Below are 11805 nucleotides of genomic sequence, written 5' to 3'. Positions count from 1 at the left end.
ACTACATGAGTTTAATTGGAAGTCTCCTATATCTCAGCCACATGGCCAAACATTATGTATGCTACAAATCTGTCAATATTCATGCAAAAGCCAAGTTAAATTCATTAGGAGTAGGAAATAGAATTTTAAGATATGTGCAAGGCACAAAGTAGTTTGGTATATGATACAAAACTATGACTAACTCAAGAATGAGCGGCTACGCCAATATCGAGCATCAAAGAAGCAAGTAATTGTGGCACAATCAATAACAAAAGCAGAGTATGTAGTAGCTACTAAAACCACGAGTCAAACAATATGGTTACGAAGAATACTTGAAGAAATAGGTGAACCACAAGATGGACCGACTATTATGTATTGCAACAACAAATGACAATAGTAATAGCTAAAAATCCAATCCATTATCAAAGAACAAACACATAACCATTAAATATCACTTCATTTGAGATGAAGAGGCAACTCAACAAATTCAACTCTAGTATTGCACAACAGAAGATCAAGTTGCACACATATCTATGAAAGTGCTACCAAGAACAAAGTTTTAACAATTACAAACTATTTCTACTAGTAGTTCTATTTCTACAATGGTCCCATTAATTCCAACTAAATAGAGAATCTGATGGAAAAGAGGCATTGGAAAGTTCATTCCTAGCATTCCCTTGCTCAAAAAAATGCAAAAATATAATAGAGCATTCTATACCTGAAGCATAGTCTTTTAAGATATATTAGACCTACTAGGGAGGTCAGATAAATATGTACACCAGGTTCATCTTGCTCAATCCATTCAGTCTCATCGGAACCAAGAACATGCACCAGTACAGGAAGGTGATTTGACAGCGGTTCTTTTCCTCATTTTGCCTCGGGTTTGGAACCGAGGCATATTGGGACGAGGCCAAAAGGGATGCCTTTTGGCCTCGGTTGTCACCCGAAGCCATATAGTCCCTTTTATGCCTTGGTTGTAAAAAAATCGAAGCCATAAGGTTGATTTTCTACCTCGGGTCATAGTGAACCGAAGCCATAGGCTGAACATAATTTTTTTTAATTAAAATTTTCGCAGAGTCTTTGGCCTCGGTTATGATAAGAACCGAGGCCTATTCTACTGCTTTTTAATAGTTTTCTTTTCTCGTTTTCTAAAACTATCATCAAGATGCAAACTGCAGAATTACTCAAATCATGGCAATATCACAGACCAAATACAATGCAGCACATTTCAATCATGGAAATGCCAATGCCGCAACAGTTTTCTTCAGCGGGCCTCGTATTGGATAACTGCACAAAAAACACTATTTTAAGTACAGTACATAAAAATAATGCAGCTAAAATGTGCAAAGTTTATATTAGATATGATAATTTTTGCCAAGTCAAGTAGTTCTTCCGATGGATATGCCCAAACTTGTGTCTAGCCATTAACAAATCATTTTCATGATGCTTCATATTCATTAACACAATGAATAGCAGTGTCCTCTTCTCCAACAACTGTGGAGGAAGATTCGCTCACATCTCTGTCCCCTTTCAAACCAAATTGTCTCTGTCCTCTGTCCACAATGGATGAATCACCACTCTGAGAATAAAAGTAGAAGAAAACACCAACAATCACCAAAAACAAGACAGCCACCACCCCTTTTTTTCTTGAATTCACATCTGCTCTTCCTCTTGCCATGCTTGCCACTGCAAAAAGAATCACCTTTTTCAATACGACTTCAACTGCCACACCACAACATCAAAGATCAAAACCTACACAAAATCTTTCACATAAAGCACTTACTTATTCGAAGTTCACTCACTCACGCCCGTGAGGAACTTGTGAGACTGAGAAGTTAGAACCACAAAACAAGAACTGCAAAGACAGTTGAAAGGTTGAGAAAAAAAATCATAGAAAATAAACAGCCCAAAGGAATAAGGATGTCTGAAACATGATTTACTTTGTGTGGGACCTGCAGCACATCCGTCATGATAGAAACATCTGAACTAGTGTTGAATTCATTGTGCTTTGACTGCAGATAAGGTGGTGGTTGAGGACGCGGTGCTTCAAACGTAAGTGAAGAAGAGAGAATTTCTAACGGCAAAGAGGATCACTGATTAGTTCTAGTATTTGAATTAATGAACATAAGTGAAAAAGACAAAAACATAACTCAGCAACAACGAACGAAACATAATGTATATAGAATATCGCGTAAACGAAATTGAAGCTTACTGCAACGAGTGCGCTTCTTGTAAAGGATACGGTAACTGCACTCGCGGCACTGTATAACGTCACCAGGCTTCAGCGTATTCTCCATGCCACAATCTGAAGCATATACACACACACACGTATATCACTCTTCATTCTCAAAACCTAAACACACATTTATATTTACGGAAAAGAAAACAGGAAAACACGACTAGGTCAAAGTGAGAAGAAATTAGGGAATAAACACGACCGGCTCAGGCTGAGGATCCATCGGTGATTCCGGCAAACTATAAAAGAAGAAGGTTCTAGGCTTTAGGTTTCGCCAAGTGGTGGTTGTGGTGGACTGTGGTGAAGTGGTGCGATGGAGGGCGCGACGGTGGCACAATCTGGATGCTTTTCGTGTGCTGTTCGGTGGCGGAGCAATACCGACGATGCTAGTTTCATGGACGGAGATGCAATCGACAATGGAGGGCAACAGAGGACGCAATCGCGACGGAGGGCGACGGTGGCGAAGAGAGAACGCTGCGTTCGCGAGAGAGAAGATGAACAGTGATGGGCCTCGGTTCTGCAAACACCCGAGGCATAAAGTGTTATAGGCCTCGGTCCTGTGCCACTCCTGCTGTAAGTGGCAATTTTGTAATATTGGGGGACACTGACAGGTTATAGGCTTCGGTTGATGAATAACCGAAGCATAAAACAAGTTATATGCTTCGGTTGGATAAGGACCCGAGGCAAAAAGGTTAGAAAAATTTCAAAAATGCCACCGCTTCCTTATAGGCTTCAGTCCCGCAGTAACCGAGGCCTATAAGGCGAGTTAAAAACCAGAATCTGCACTAGTGATGTAACCTCATGGCATATCCTTCAACTATTCAGTGCAAGAAACAAAAACATGTAAGATTAGCCAGATCAATTCTGATACATCCACACTATATACTCAAGAAATAACTAAAGAAAGCATCACTAGGGATAAAATGTACTTGAATAAGGGTTTTCTCTAGATATAGTTAGGTTATTTTAAATGAAAAAACAAAATAAATGTTACCAATCCTCTATCTGTGTACGTGAGAGATTGTAGCTCTTGTAGGAATATAGTTTCTACTTGAGAAGTAAGTGACTTGATCACTTTCTCTACTGCTTTGCATTTGGCACTTTCTTCAATTGCAATTGCTTGAAGTTGGGCTTTCCGTGTAAGGTTTTCCACCTGAAGGGAGACAAAAAATTCACCAGCCTCACTACAAATGAATGAACACGAGATTTCATCAATCTGTTTATGGTGTTCCTCGATTCTTACCCATCCTTTACATTGGTTTCTGCATCTAGGAGGCAATTTTTCCAAAACATCTTCAACAATGTCCTTAAGTAATTCAGAGTCAGTCCTAGCATATGAAAAAGGAAAACAAAGAATTACATCATGAAAACATAACTACACAACTAGCATGAAAGGTGTTGCACCACAACAATATGCTTAATCTAGAAAGGAATTAGGTAAACATAATCCAACACAAAATAATGTCCGACTAATTTGCACACTCTCAATTCATTTTGTTACCTATAATTTTGAGAGCTCCATCCAGCTAAGTTGGCTGCTTGAGTGAGAGCAGTTTTCCATTTTATGCAGTTGGGTTCTCCTTCATGTTTTACAAAGCTCTCCATAAACCTCCCAGTTTGGTTCCTGACATGGGATGGATCTGTGTTGTAGAACACTGGTATTACAATCTATCCCAACTCTTTCTTGTAATCCATAATCTTTATGAGTTCATTCAAGCACCACTTTGAGGAAGCAAAATTCTCTGAAAACACAACAATAGATACACGAGAATCTTCAATGGCTTTCATCAGTGCTGCTGAGATTTCATCACCCTTTTCAATATCTTCATCTACATAGGTTTCCACTTTCTTTTGCACCAAAGCCTCATAAAGATGGGTGCTGAAGTTCCTGCGTTTGTCTTTACCTCGATAGCTTATAAAAACATCATATTTTTTTGTACAAGAGTTAGAGGAAGAAGAAACAACACTCATAATTCTCTGCTCAACCATCTTGCACCTGCAATGAGTATAACACTACAATTGAAGAGATAGAAAATGTTTTTATATTTCCCTTTGTTCTTGACACTTCTCCTCAACATGAGCATAGATAGAAGAGAAAACCAGAAGATACCAAATTAACCATATCCATTATTTCTATTCAGAGGTAAAATTGAAAACAGATCACAGTTCTTATGGGAGAGAATGAAACAAAGATTATTTCCCTAAGCACAAGAAATTCTGAGATGCAAGAGAGAATAACTAGACTCTTTTACAACAATTAAAGAACTAGAAAAATGAATGTAAATAAAATGTCCATGTGATGCAAATTTCTGAGAAGTATCGTAAAAGGGTTCCAAGTGGGGTCCATTGGTTCAACATTGCTTTGAGAAAGTGTTTCATGTCTCTTCACTTTTGACCAGCACAAGCTTGAGTATGCAATATTCCTGCTGTGAATAAAATTTAGGACTGTTTATACGAAGAGCTATTTATATCTAAATTATATATAAAAAATACAAGATGATACATTTATTCTAACAAATAATATAGTAATATTTTATCTAAATTATTTATTTATTTATTTAATCACATTAAATATCTAATGTAAATTAAATATTAACTTTTTTAACAAAAATTATACAACAGTAAACATTTTTCTTAATTCATTCATTCTACTCTAATAAACTCCTCTTAATTTTATTATAGAGCTCAAACTTGTTATTAACGCTGTGAAACGCCTTCTTAGTCGGTAAAATGTTTTGCATTGATAATATAAGGTAACATTAACAAATGAAATCAATTAATATTGATTTATTTCCTTATTATTCAATTTATGATAATCTTAGAATCATGAACAAATGAACTAAAATTATAAAATACTTGTTTTTCATTATCTTTATCTCTTCCGTTTGCTTCGTACAAGAAAGCCAACAATAACTATGCTTTATGTAGAGTTGTACAACCGTAAAAAAAAGACAGTAGTTGCACTAAAACAATGTGCATGAAAAGCAGTTCCTAACCATCAATAAAATTGTATTACATGCACTACACTATTTGTTTCTACAATTGGAGCATAAAAAATGTTCTTCTTGATGCAAATCTTGGTTTAATCACGAGGTTCACGACAACATTATCACTTATGGTGAAGTTCTCATCTCTTTGGTTGCAGAAAGAAGTTGTTCCCTCTCTCTTTCAGAGCCTCTGATTTCTTTACATTCCCATTCAACAATTTCTTTGCTACTACTATTAATCACCTTCAACCATGTTGTTGTTGTGTTGTGGCATAATATAGTGGAAACACACCCACCCTCTTTTATCATCCTTTCGGTGCCAAAAGTGCATTCATGTTCAAACACAAATGTTATGTCCCTAAGCAATTCAGGATCGGTCCTACCATATTAAAAGGGAAACAAAGGAAGACAATGATTCTTTACTTCACAAAACAGAATAGTTATACAACCATTGTAGTGTTCCTGTTTTTTGTCTTCAGAAATTCACACGTTTTCCTAGATAGTGTGATCCAAGTTTCATGTAACTATGCTTGTCGAACTTTTCACCATGCAAAAGGTTAGGGTATATGCTTTTTTTTATCCCGTTGGATATGTTTTTTCGTAAAAATCGATTCTTTTACAATATTAATCTCAACAAATTATGGTATGAATTTAAAGTGGCAACTACAAAAACATCCCTATTGGAAAAGCATACAGCAAAATAAAATTGCCAACCAGATAAATTAACATCACAAGTACCTAAACAGAAACTTCTGCTAAACCTAAATAATCTCAAATAAATGGAAAAACGCATAGGCTACAAAGCCCAAATGACTGACAAAAGCAAAACTTAGGACTGAAATGCAAGGGCCGCGCAAACGCAGCTTCCTCTGCCACAAATTATGACGTAGGCTCTGCCACTTGGGCAGACCTCAGAACAGCACCTCCTCAAGTGCAATGAAAGTCACTGTCCTAAACCATAAGCCTTCTTGATCATCTAGTGATCCTGTTCAGGTAAGTATGTTTTATAACTGTCACACTTTTATTTTGTACCACAACTTCCACATTTCTAACTACTCTTTTAAAGATGTGGGGCTTATATATCTTTGAAAACAGACGTCTCTGATAACTTAACCTCTGCCACCAAATACATTAACATAAGTTGCTTTCTAATCGGAATAATAAATATAGAAAAAATTAACCTTGCACTTGGTAACATAGAATGATTATTCATTTAGGATACATCAGGTGCAAAGTGAAATCTTATCGTGGGATTACACACTTAAAAACTTCAATATTTGAAAGAGAAATCCCTCACTTTGTTGTAAAACAATTAATTACTTAACACAACACTATGTGAAATGAGAATATGAAACCAACATAGACAACAAACAAAGTGCAATGTCTTTCTTCTTTTTCCTGTATCCGAAGGTTAAATTTTTAATTAAATTCAGAATAACTAATTCAGATTTGGTTCAAAAAAATTAGATTTCCATGAGCTACATGAGATAAACAAAACACTTTTTCCACGTTAAACTAGACTAATTTTGAAGAATAAGAAGTATTTCAAAGCTCAAAGCTAAATAATGAAAACACATAAATATAATACTTTAATATCTTCGTAACTTCTGGATTTGACATTTTCTTTAAAACTCATGATTGGCCCAAGGGTGTTCGGCCAGAGTGATTGGTCATGGTGTTCGGTCAAGGTGATCAGCCCAAGGATGTTCAACTAGGGTGATCGGTCATGGTGTTCAGTTCAGTCAGGGTGATCAGCCTAAGGATGTTCAACTAGGGTGATCGATCAGGATGATCGATCCAAGGGTGTTCAACTAGGGTGATCAACCAAGGTGATGCCCCAAGTGTGTTCGGCCAAGGTGATCGGTCACGATGATTGGCCCAAAGGTGTTTGACAAGGGTGATCAGTAGGGTTATGAGCGCAGCTTTGGCGTGTTTGCAAGCTCAAAATCTAAACCCATCCAATGCTTCTCCCTATAGGCTTGTGGTCTGCCCACCTAACCCGTCCTGCTTTACCACCCCTACGACAACATAGACATGTTTACTAGTTAGACCAATGTAGTCTGTAGTGAGGATCTCATTAATTGGGGTTTGTTTAAGGAAGGTGTTTAGTCTATGGTAAGCAAGAGTTGTGAAGAGTCTTTCTTTTACTCTATGTTAATTGGTACAATTTATTTCTGGTTTGATTGGGTGGAGAACCAAAGACTTTATATAGGGCACGTACAAGTTTTAAACAAAATGTCAAGTCATGAGGTCCTATGGTCTAGTACAGAACGCAGCCCTTATATTTCAGTCTTGAGTTTTGTTTTGTCTGTGAAATGTGAAATTCATGTTTAGATGTTGTCCCTGTATTACAGTCTTAAGTTCTAGTGTAGTTTATTGTATGTATTACAGTCTTACATCATGTTTAGATGTTTTGTTTTGTTTTTTGTTTTTATTGTTACTTCTTAGTTGCTTATTGTTCCTGTAGTTGCCAATTATGACTTTTGACAGTATTTTCTAATTTAACTGTGCAAAATCTTTCTACAACGAACAAAAATGATGCCAGACAAATATTTTGACAATATCTAATTCTAAAATTTAGGATTGTTTATATGTAGGGTTATTTTATATCTAAATTATATAAAGAAATAGAAGATAATACATTAATTCTAACAAATAATGTACTAATATTTTATCTAAATTATTTTTATTTATTTAATCACATAAAATTATCTAATGTAACAATTAAATATTGATTTTTTTTTAACAAATATTATACAACAGTACAAATATTCAATCTACTATAATAAACTCCTTTTAATTTTATTATACAGCTCTAACTTGTTATTAGCGCTGAGAAACCCCTTCTTAAATAATAATTAATTTTACACAAGTATTACTTTTAATGTATGTAACAAAGTAGACGAGCTTCAACTTTTCCCTTCCAAGACATTCAACACATTTGTATTTTCTTCCTAAAATACTGTCTGGCATCAATTTCTTTCCCTTGTAGAAATTTTTTGCAATCCTCACTTCCAACATTATTGTAAGGTTTAATAAGTTTTGGATTTTAATAATTGAATAAATTTTACCAAATAAATTATAGAAACTAAATAAATACTATAAAAACACTTAATGTAAAGTCACAATAAAAGAAACATGAGAATTCCAAATACAAGAGCATAGAACAATAAAAAATAAACATCATAAAAAATAGAATGGAAACATCATATAAAACCTTAAACTTACACAAAGAAAACAGGACTGTGCAATTATGGGCTGCAATCAAACTTAAATTATACAATATAACAATACTAGAAGAGTTACACTTGAACAAGAACTATACAGACAAACAACTTACGACCGGAATGTAGGACGCGAGCGTAGGCCCCACTGTCCTAGATCATGGGCCTTCTTGATTATCCATTGATCTTGTCCACGTAAGTATGTTACATATTCATACACACTTTTGTTTTGTAGCACAACTTCCACACTACTCACTACTCTTTCACCCATGTGGAACTTGAAATATCTTTGAAAACAAACATCAATAACTTAATCACCTCTGCCACCAGTTACATTAACATACAATGCTTTCAGCTCAGAATAATAAATTATTTGAAAATATCAACTTATAATAGCAACATACAGAGAAAATTAACTACTATAATGGCTTGCACACAATGATTGTTAATTCAAGACACATCATCACCAAAGTGCAGTCCTATAGTAGGATTACAAACTCAAAAACTTAAATATCTAAAAGAAAAATGACTGAAGTTGTTGTCAATTAATCAATTAATATACCCATGTAGTGAAAACATGAAAGATATACCCATATAGTGTTTTGTGTGTTAAAGTTGTACATGTTAGTGTGTATAAATGTAATTTATTCTGTATTTAATAGATTATTCTATACTTTTTATACTTTTAATACATAGCTCTTAGTGATTCTCAATTACTCCATGTAAATAGAAAATCTCCTATAATTCCTACCCCTTTATTGAATATTAATGTACATATATTCTATAGTGCCTATTTAAGAAAAGGGGGCTGCAGAATAAAAGCAAGTCATTCTAAAATACACTCTTGAGTATTGGATTGGTGTATGTTTTCATATACTGTGATATTGTGACAATACAACCATCAACAGAAGACCGTATTTGTGGTAAACAACTGTGCATGAAAGCAGTTCCTAACCATGATAATATTGTATTACATGCCCTATAGAATATTTGATTTTTCCACTTGGAGTATTGAAAATGTGGTTGTTGATGCAAGTTTTGGTTCAATCATGCGGTTCACAAGGTTATCACTTATGGTGAAGTTCTCATCTCTTTGGTTGTAGAGAGAAGTTGTTCCCCATCTTTCATTTTCATTATTAGAGCCTCCAACTCTGATTTCTCTACATTCCCATTCAATAATTTCTTTGCTATTGCTACTAATCAGCTTCAACCCTGTTGTTGTGGCATATTTGGAAACACCTCACACTCTTTTATCATCCTTTAGTGCCAAATTCATGTTTAGACACAAATGTTATGTTCTTGAAATCATCATACTCTTCATTTATTGTTGTCAAATTTTCTGATGTCATGATGCCAAAATAACGCATGATCTTAAATTCAATTTGTGAAAATTATCTTCTTGAAACTCGAACACGCCTCATCAATGGGTGTGTCCGTGTCCAACACGTATCGAACACCGACACTCGTATGACACTCGTACGACACGTATCAGTAAAATGTCCAATTTGAAAGACATTTTTTTTGTCTTTAAGATGATTTTGAAATGACTCCATACAATATTAATAACTACAAATTCAATGATTTTATAAAAAATCCATAAACTTGTAAATTTATCACATAAGTTTCTATTATGATTATAAAAATAAGGAAAAAGTATTATATGATCACTAATTTTCATTTTTTTTATATTAGATAAATAAATTAGATTCATTTATATATTAGTTGACAATGTGTTAGTTGAAAGTTTGAAAATAATATGTATATACATGTGGTGTCCTAGGTCCTATATTTTTCAATTTAGCCACCTTTATACCATCTAGATAGACATAAAATGAAACTTCATTGTCAAAAAGATATAATCCTATATAAAGAATGATACAGTAAATGAAACCAAACAGGTTAGATTTTGGAAGGTAAGAAATACTTATTTCTAGTTGTAACAATGACTCAATCTGCCTTCTGTCTTTCTTGCATTCCATAATCTTAATGAGTTCTCGCAACCACCACTTTGAGGAAGCATATTTTTCTAAGAAGACAACAATAGAAACATGAGAATCTTCAATGCTTTTGATGAGTGCTGGTGAGATTATTTCATCTTCCTTTTCAAGATGTTCATCAATGTAGTTTCAACTTTCTTTTTCATCAAAACTTCGTAACGATGGCTAGAGAAGTTCCTACGAGTGTCTTCACCTCAAAAGCTTAGAAAAATGTCATGTCTTTTAGATGAGTTAGAGGAAGAAGTAACATCACTTATCATTCATTGCTCAACCATTACGCATTCCAATTATTGTTGCACCTCCAAACTGCAATAACTATAACGTAGAAAAGGTTTTATGTTTCAATGTCTTCTTCACACTTGCCCTTAACATTATTATTTGTGTGTCTAATATTAAAGAGTTCAAAACTAATATGATTATTGTTAGAAAATCTTTAATTAGTAGATTATTTTTACCAGATTTGTTTTATACAGTAGATTATTGCCTTTTATTTTGTGCGTTACACGTCATGTCTCGTCTTATTATTTTTCTAGTGTGCGTAAAGGTTTACTTCAACAAAATGGTATCAGAGCTCTTAAGCTCTGAGTGCCGAGTGAGAGAAAAAGAGAGAGTGAAACAGTGTGAAAAAAAGAGTGTGCGCTTGAGTGCTTTTTAAAAAGGAAAGGAGATAGCAAAAGTCATTAATGTTATGATTGTACAACAATTGTCGAAGAAAACTAATTATCATAATTGGTGTTTACAAATGAAGACTCTTTTGAGATCCAAGACATATGGGATATAGTAGAGAGCGGGTACCAAGAACCCGCGGAGGACGCAAATCAGACAGTGGCCTAAATTACCACATTGAAAAAGACATGAGTGAAAGATAAATCGACCTAGTACTTCTTGTACAATGCGCTGTATAGAGGTGTCAATTTGGCCCAGGCCATAGAGTTTAGCCCTAGCCCATGTGGGCTAGGGCCAAAAAAGCCAACATTGAAAAAAAAAACCACTTCAAAGAACCCAACAAGGCCAAAAACTCCACAAAAGCCCTGTGAGTCAACGCTAACCCATGGGCTTTCTTATTCAACATGAAAAATCTCTTATTTTCTAACATATATTACTAAACTTTCTGGCGACCTAGACATGCCCGACGACCCGGATTGGCCAAGAAAACGCAACAACATGGACGGGTCGGGCGGCCCTGATGAGCTAGGGCCCAACGACTAGAACGCGCCCAATGACCCAAACAAGTTGACGTGTCAGATGGACTCAACGACCCAGACGAGCTCGACGTCCTGAATGGGCCTAACGACTTAGACAAGCCCAACGACCTGAACGGGTCCAACGACCCAGACGGGCCTAACGACTCGGATGATCTTGATGACCAGAATAGGCTTGAC

General features: G+C 35.2%; 1 protein-coding gene, 1 long non-coding RNA gene and 1 other non-coding gene across 3 annotated transcripts; all 3 read right to left on the bottom strand.

Annotated features, from left to right (window-relative positions):
- Window positions 1-792: 792 nt before the first annotated feature.
- Window positions 793-2867, bottom strand: LOC114187560. Its single transcript, XR_003605279.1, has 4 exons — window positions 2192-2867; window positions 1920-2053; window positions 1763-1834; window positions 793-1665 (listed from the first exon to the last, which is right to left on the bottom strand). It is a non-coding gene; the product is annotated as an uncharacterized LOC114187560 (long non-coding RNA).
- Window positions 2868-2882: 15 nt separating this feature from the next.
- LOC114187559 (TMV resistance protein N-like) lies at window positions 2883-4653 on the bottom strand. The gene is made up of 5 exons (XM_028075838.1): window positions 4027-4653; window positions 3717-3855; window positions 3459-3543; window positions 3210-3368; window positions 2883-3032 (listed from the first exon to the last, which is right to left on the bottom strand). The coding sequence occupies exons 1-5, from the start codon at window positions 4202-4204 to the stop codon at window positions 3015-3017; spliced, it is 579 nt and encodes a 192-aa protein (XP_027931639.1). The 5' UTR covers window positions 4205-4653; the 3' UTR covers window positions 2883-3014.
- A 1391-nt stretch (window positions 4654-6044) lies between these two features.
- Window positions 6045-6203, bottom strand: LOC114189368. Its single transcript, XR_003605671.1, has one exon. It is a non-coding gene; the product is annotated as a U1 spliceosomal RNA (small nuclear RNA).
- Window positions 6204-11805: the final 5602 nt, after the last annotated feature.

The sequence above is a fragment of the Vigna unguiculata genome, chromosome 6 (genome assembly GCF_004118075.2).
Source record: "Vigna unguiculata cultivar IT97K-499-35 chromosome 6, ASM411807v1, whole genome shotgun sequence".
In the NCBI taxonomy this organism is placed as follows: Eukaryota; Viridiplantae; Streptophyta; class Magnoliopsida; order Fabales; family Fabaceae; genus Vigna; species Vigna unguiculata.
Note: the sequence above shows the minus strand (reverse complement) of the source record. Positions and strands in the feature narration are given on the sequence as shown.

Excerpts from the sequence above, each read along its gene's own strand:
- LOC114187559 (XM_028075838.1), bottom strand. The coding sequence starts at position 4,204 with ATGGTTGAGCAGAGAATTATGAGTGTTGTTTCTTCTTCCTCTAACTCT. Across the intron at positions 3,544-3,716 it reads TGGAGCTCTCAAAATTATAG|GACTGACTCTGAATTACTTA; the intron begins GTAACAAAATGA and ends TTCATATGCTAG. Across the intron at positions 3,369-3,458 it reads GAAACCAATGTAAAGGATGG|GTGGAAAACCTTACACGGAA; the intron begins GTAAGAATCGAG and ends GTCTCCCTTCAG.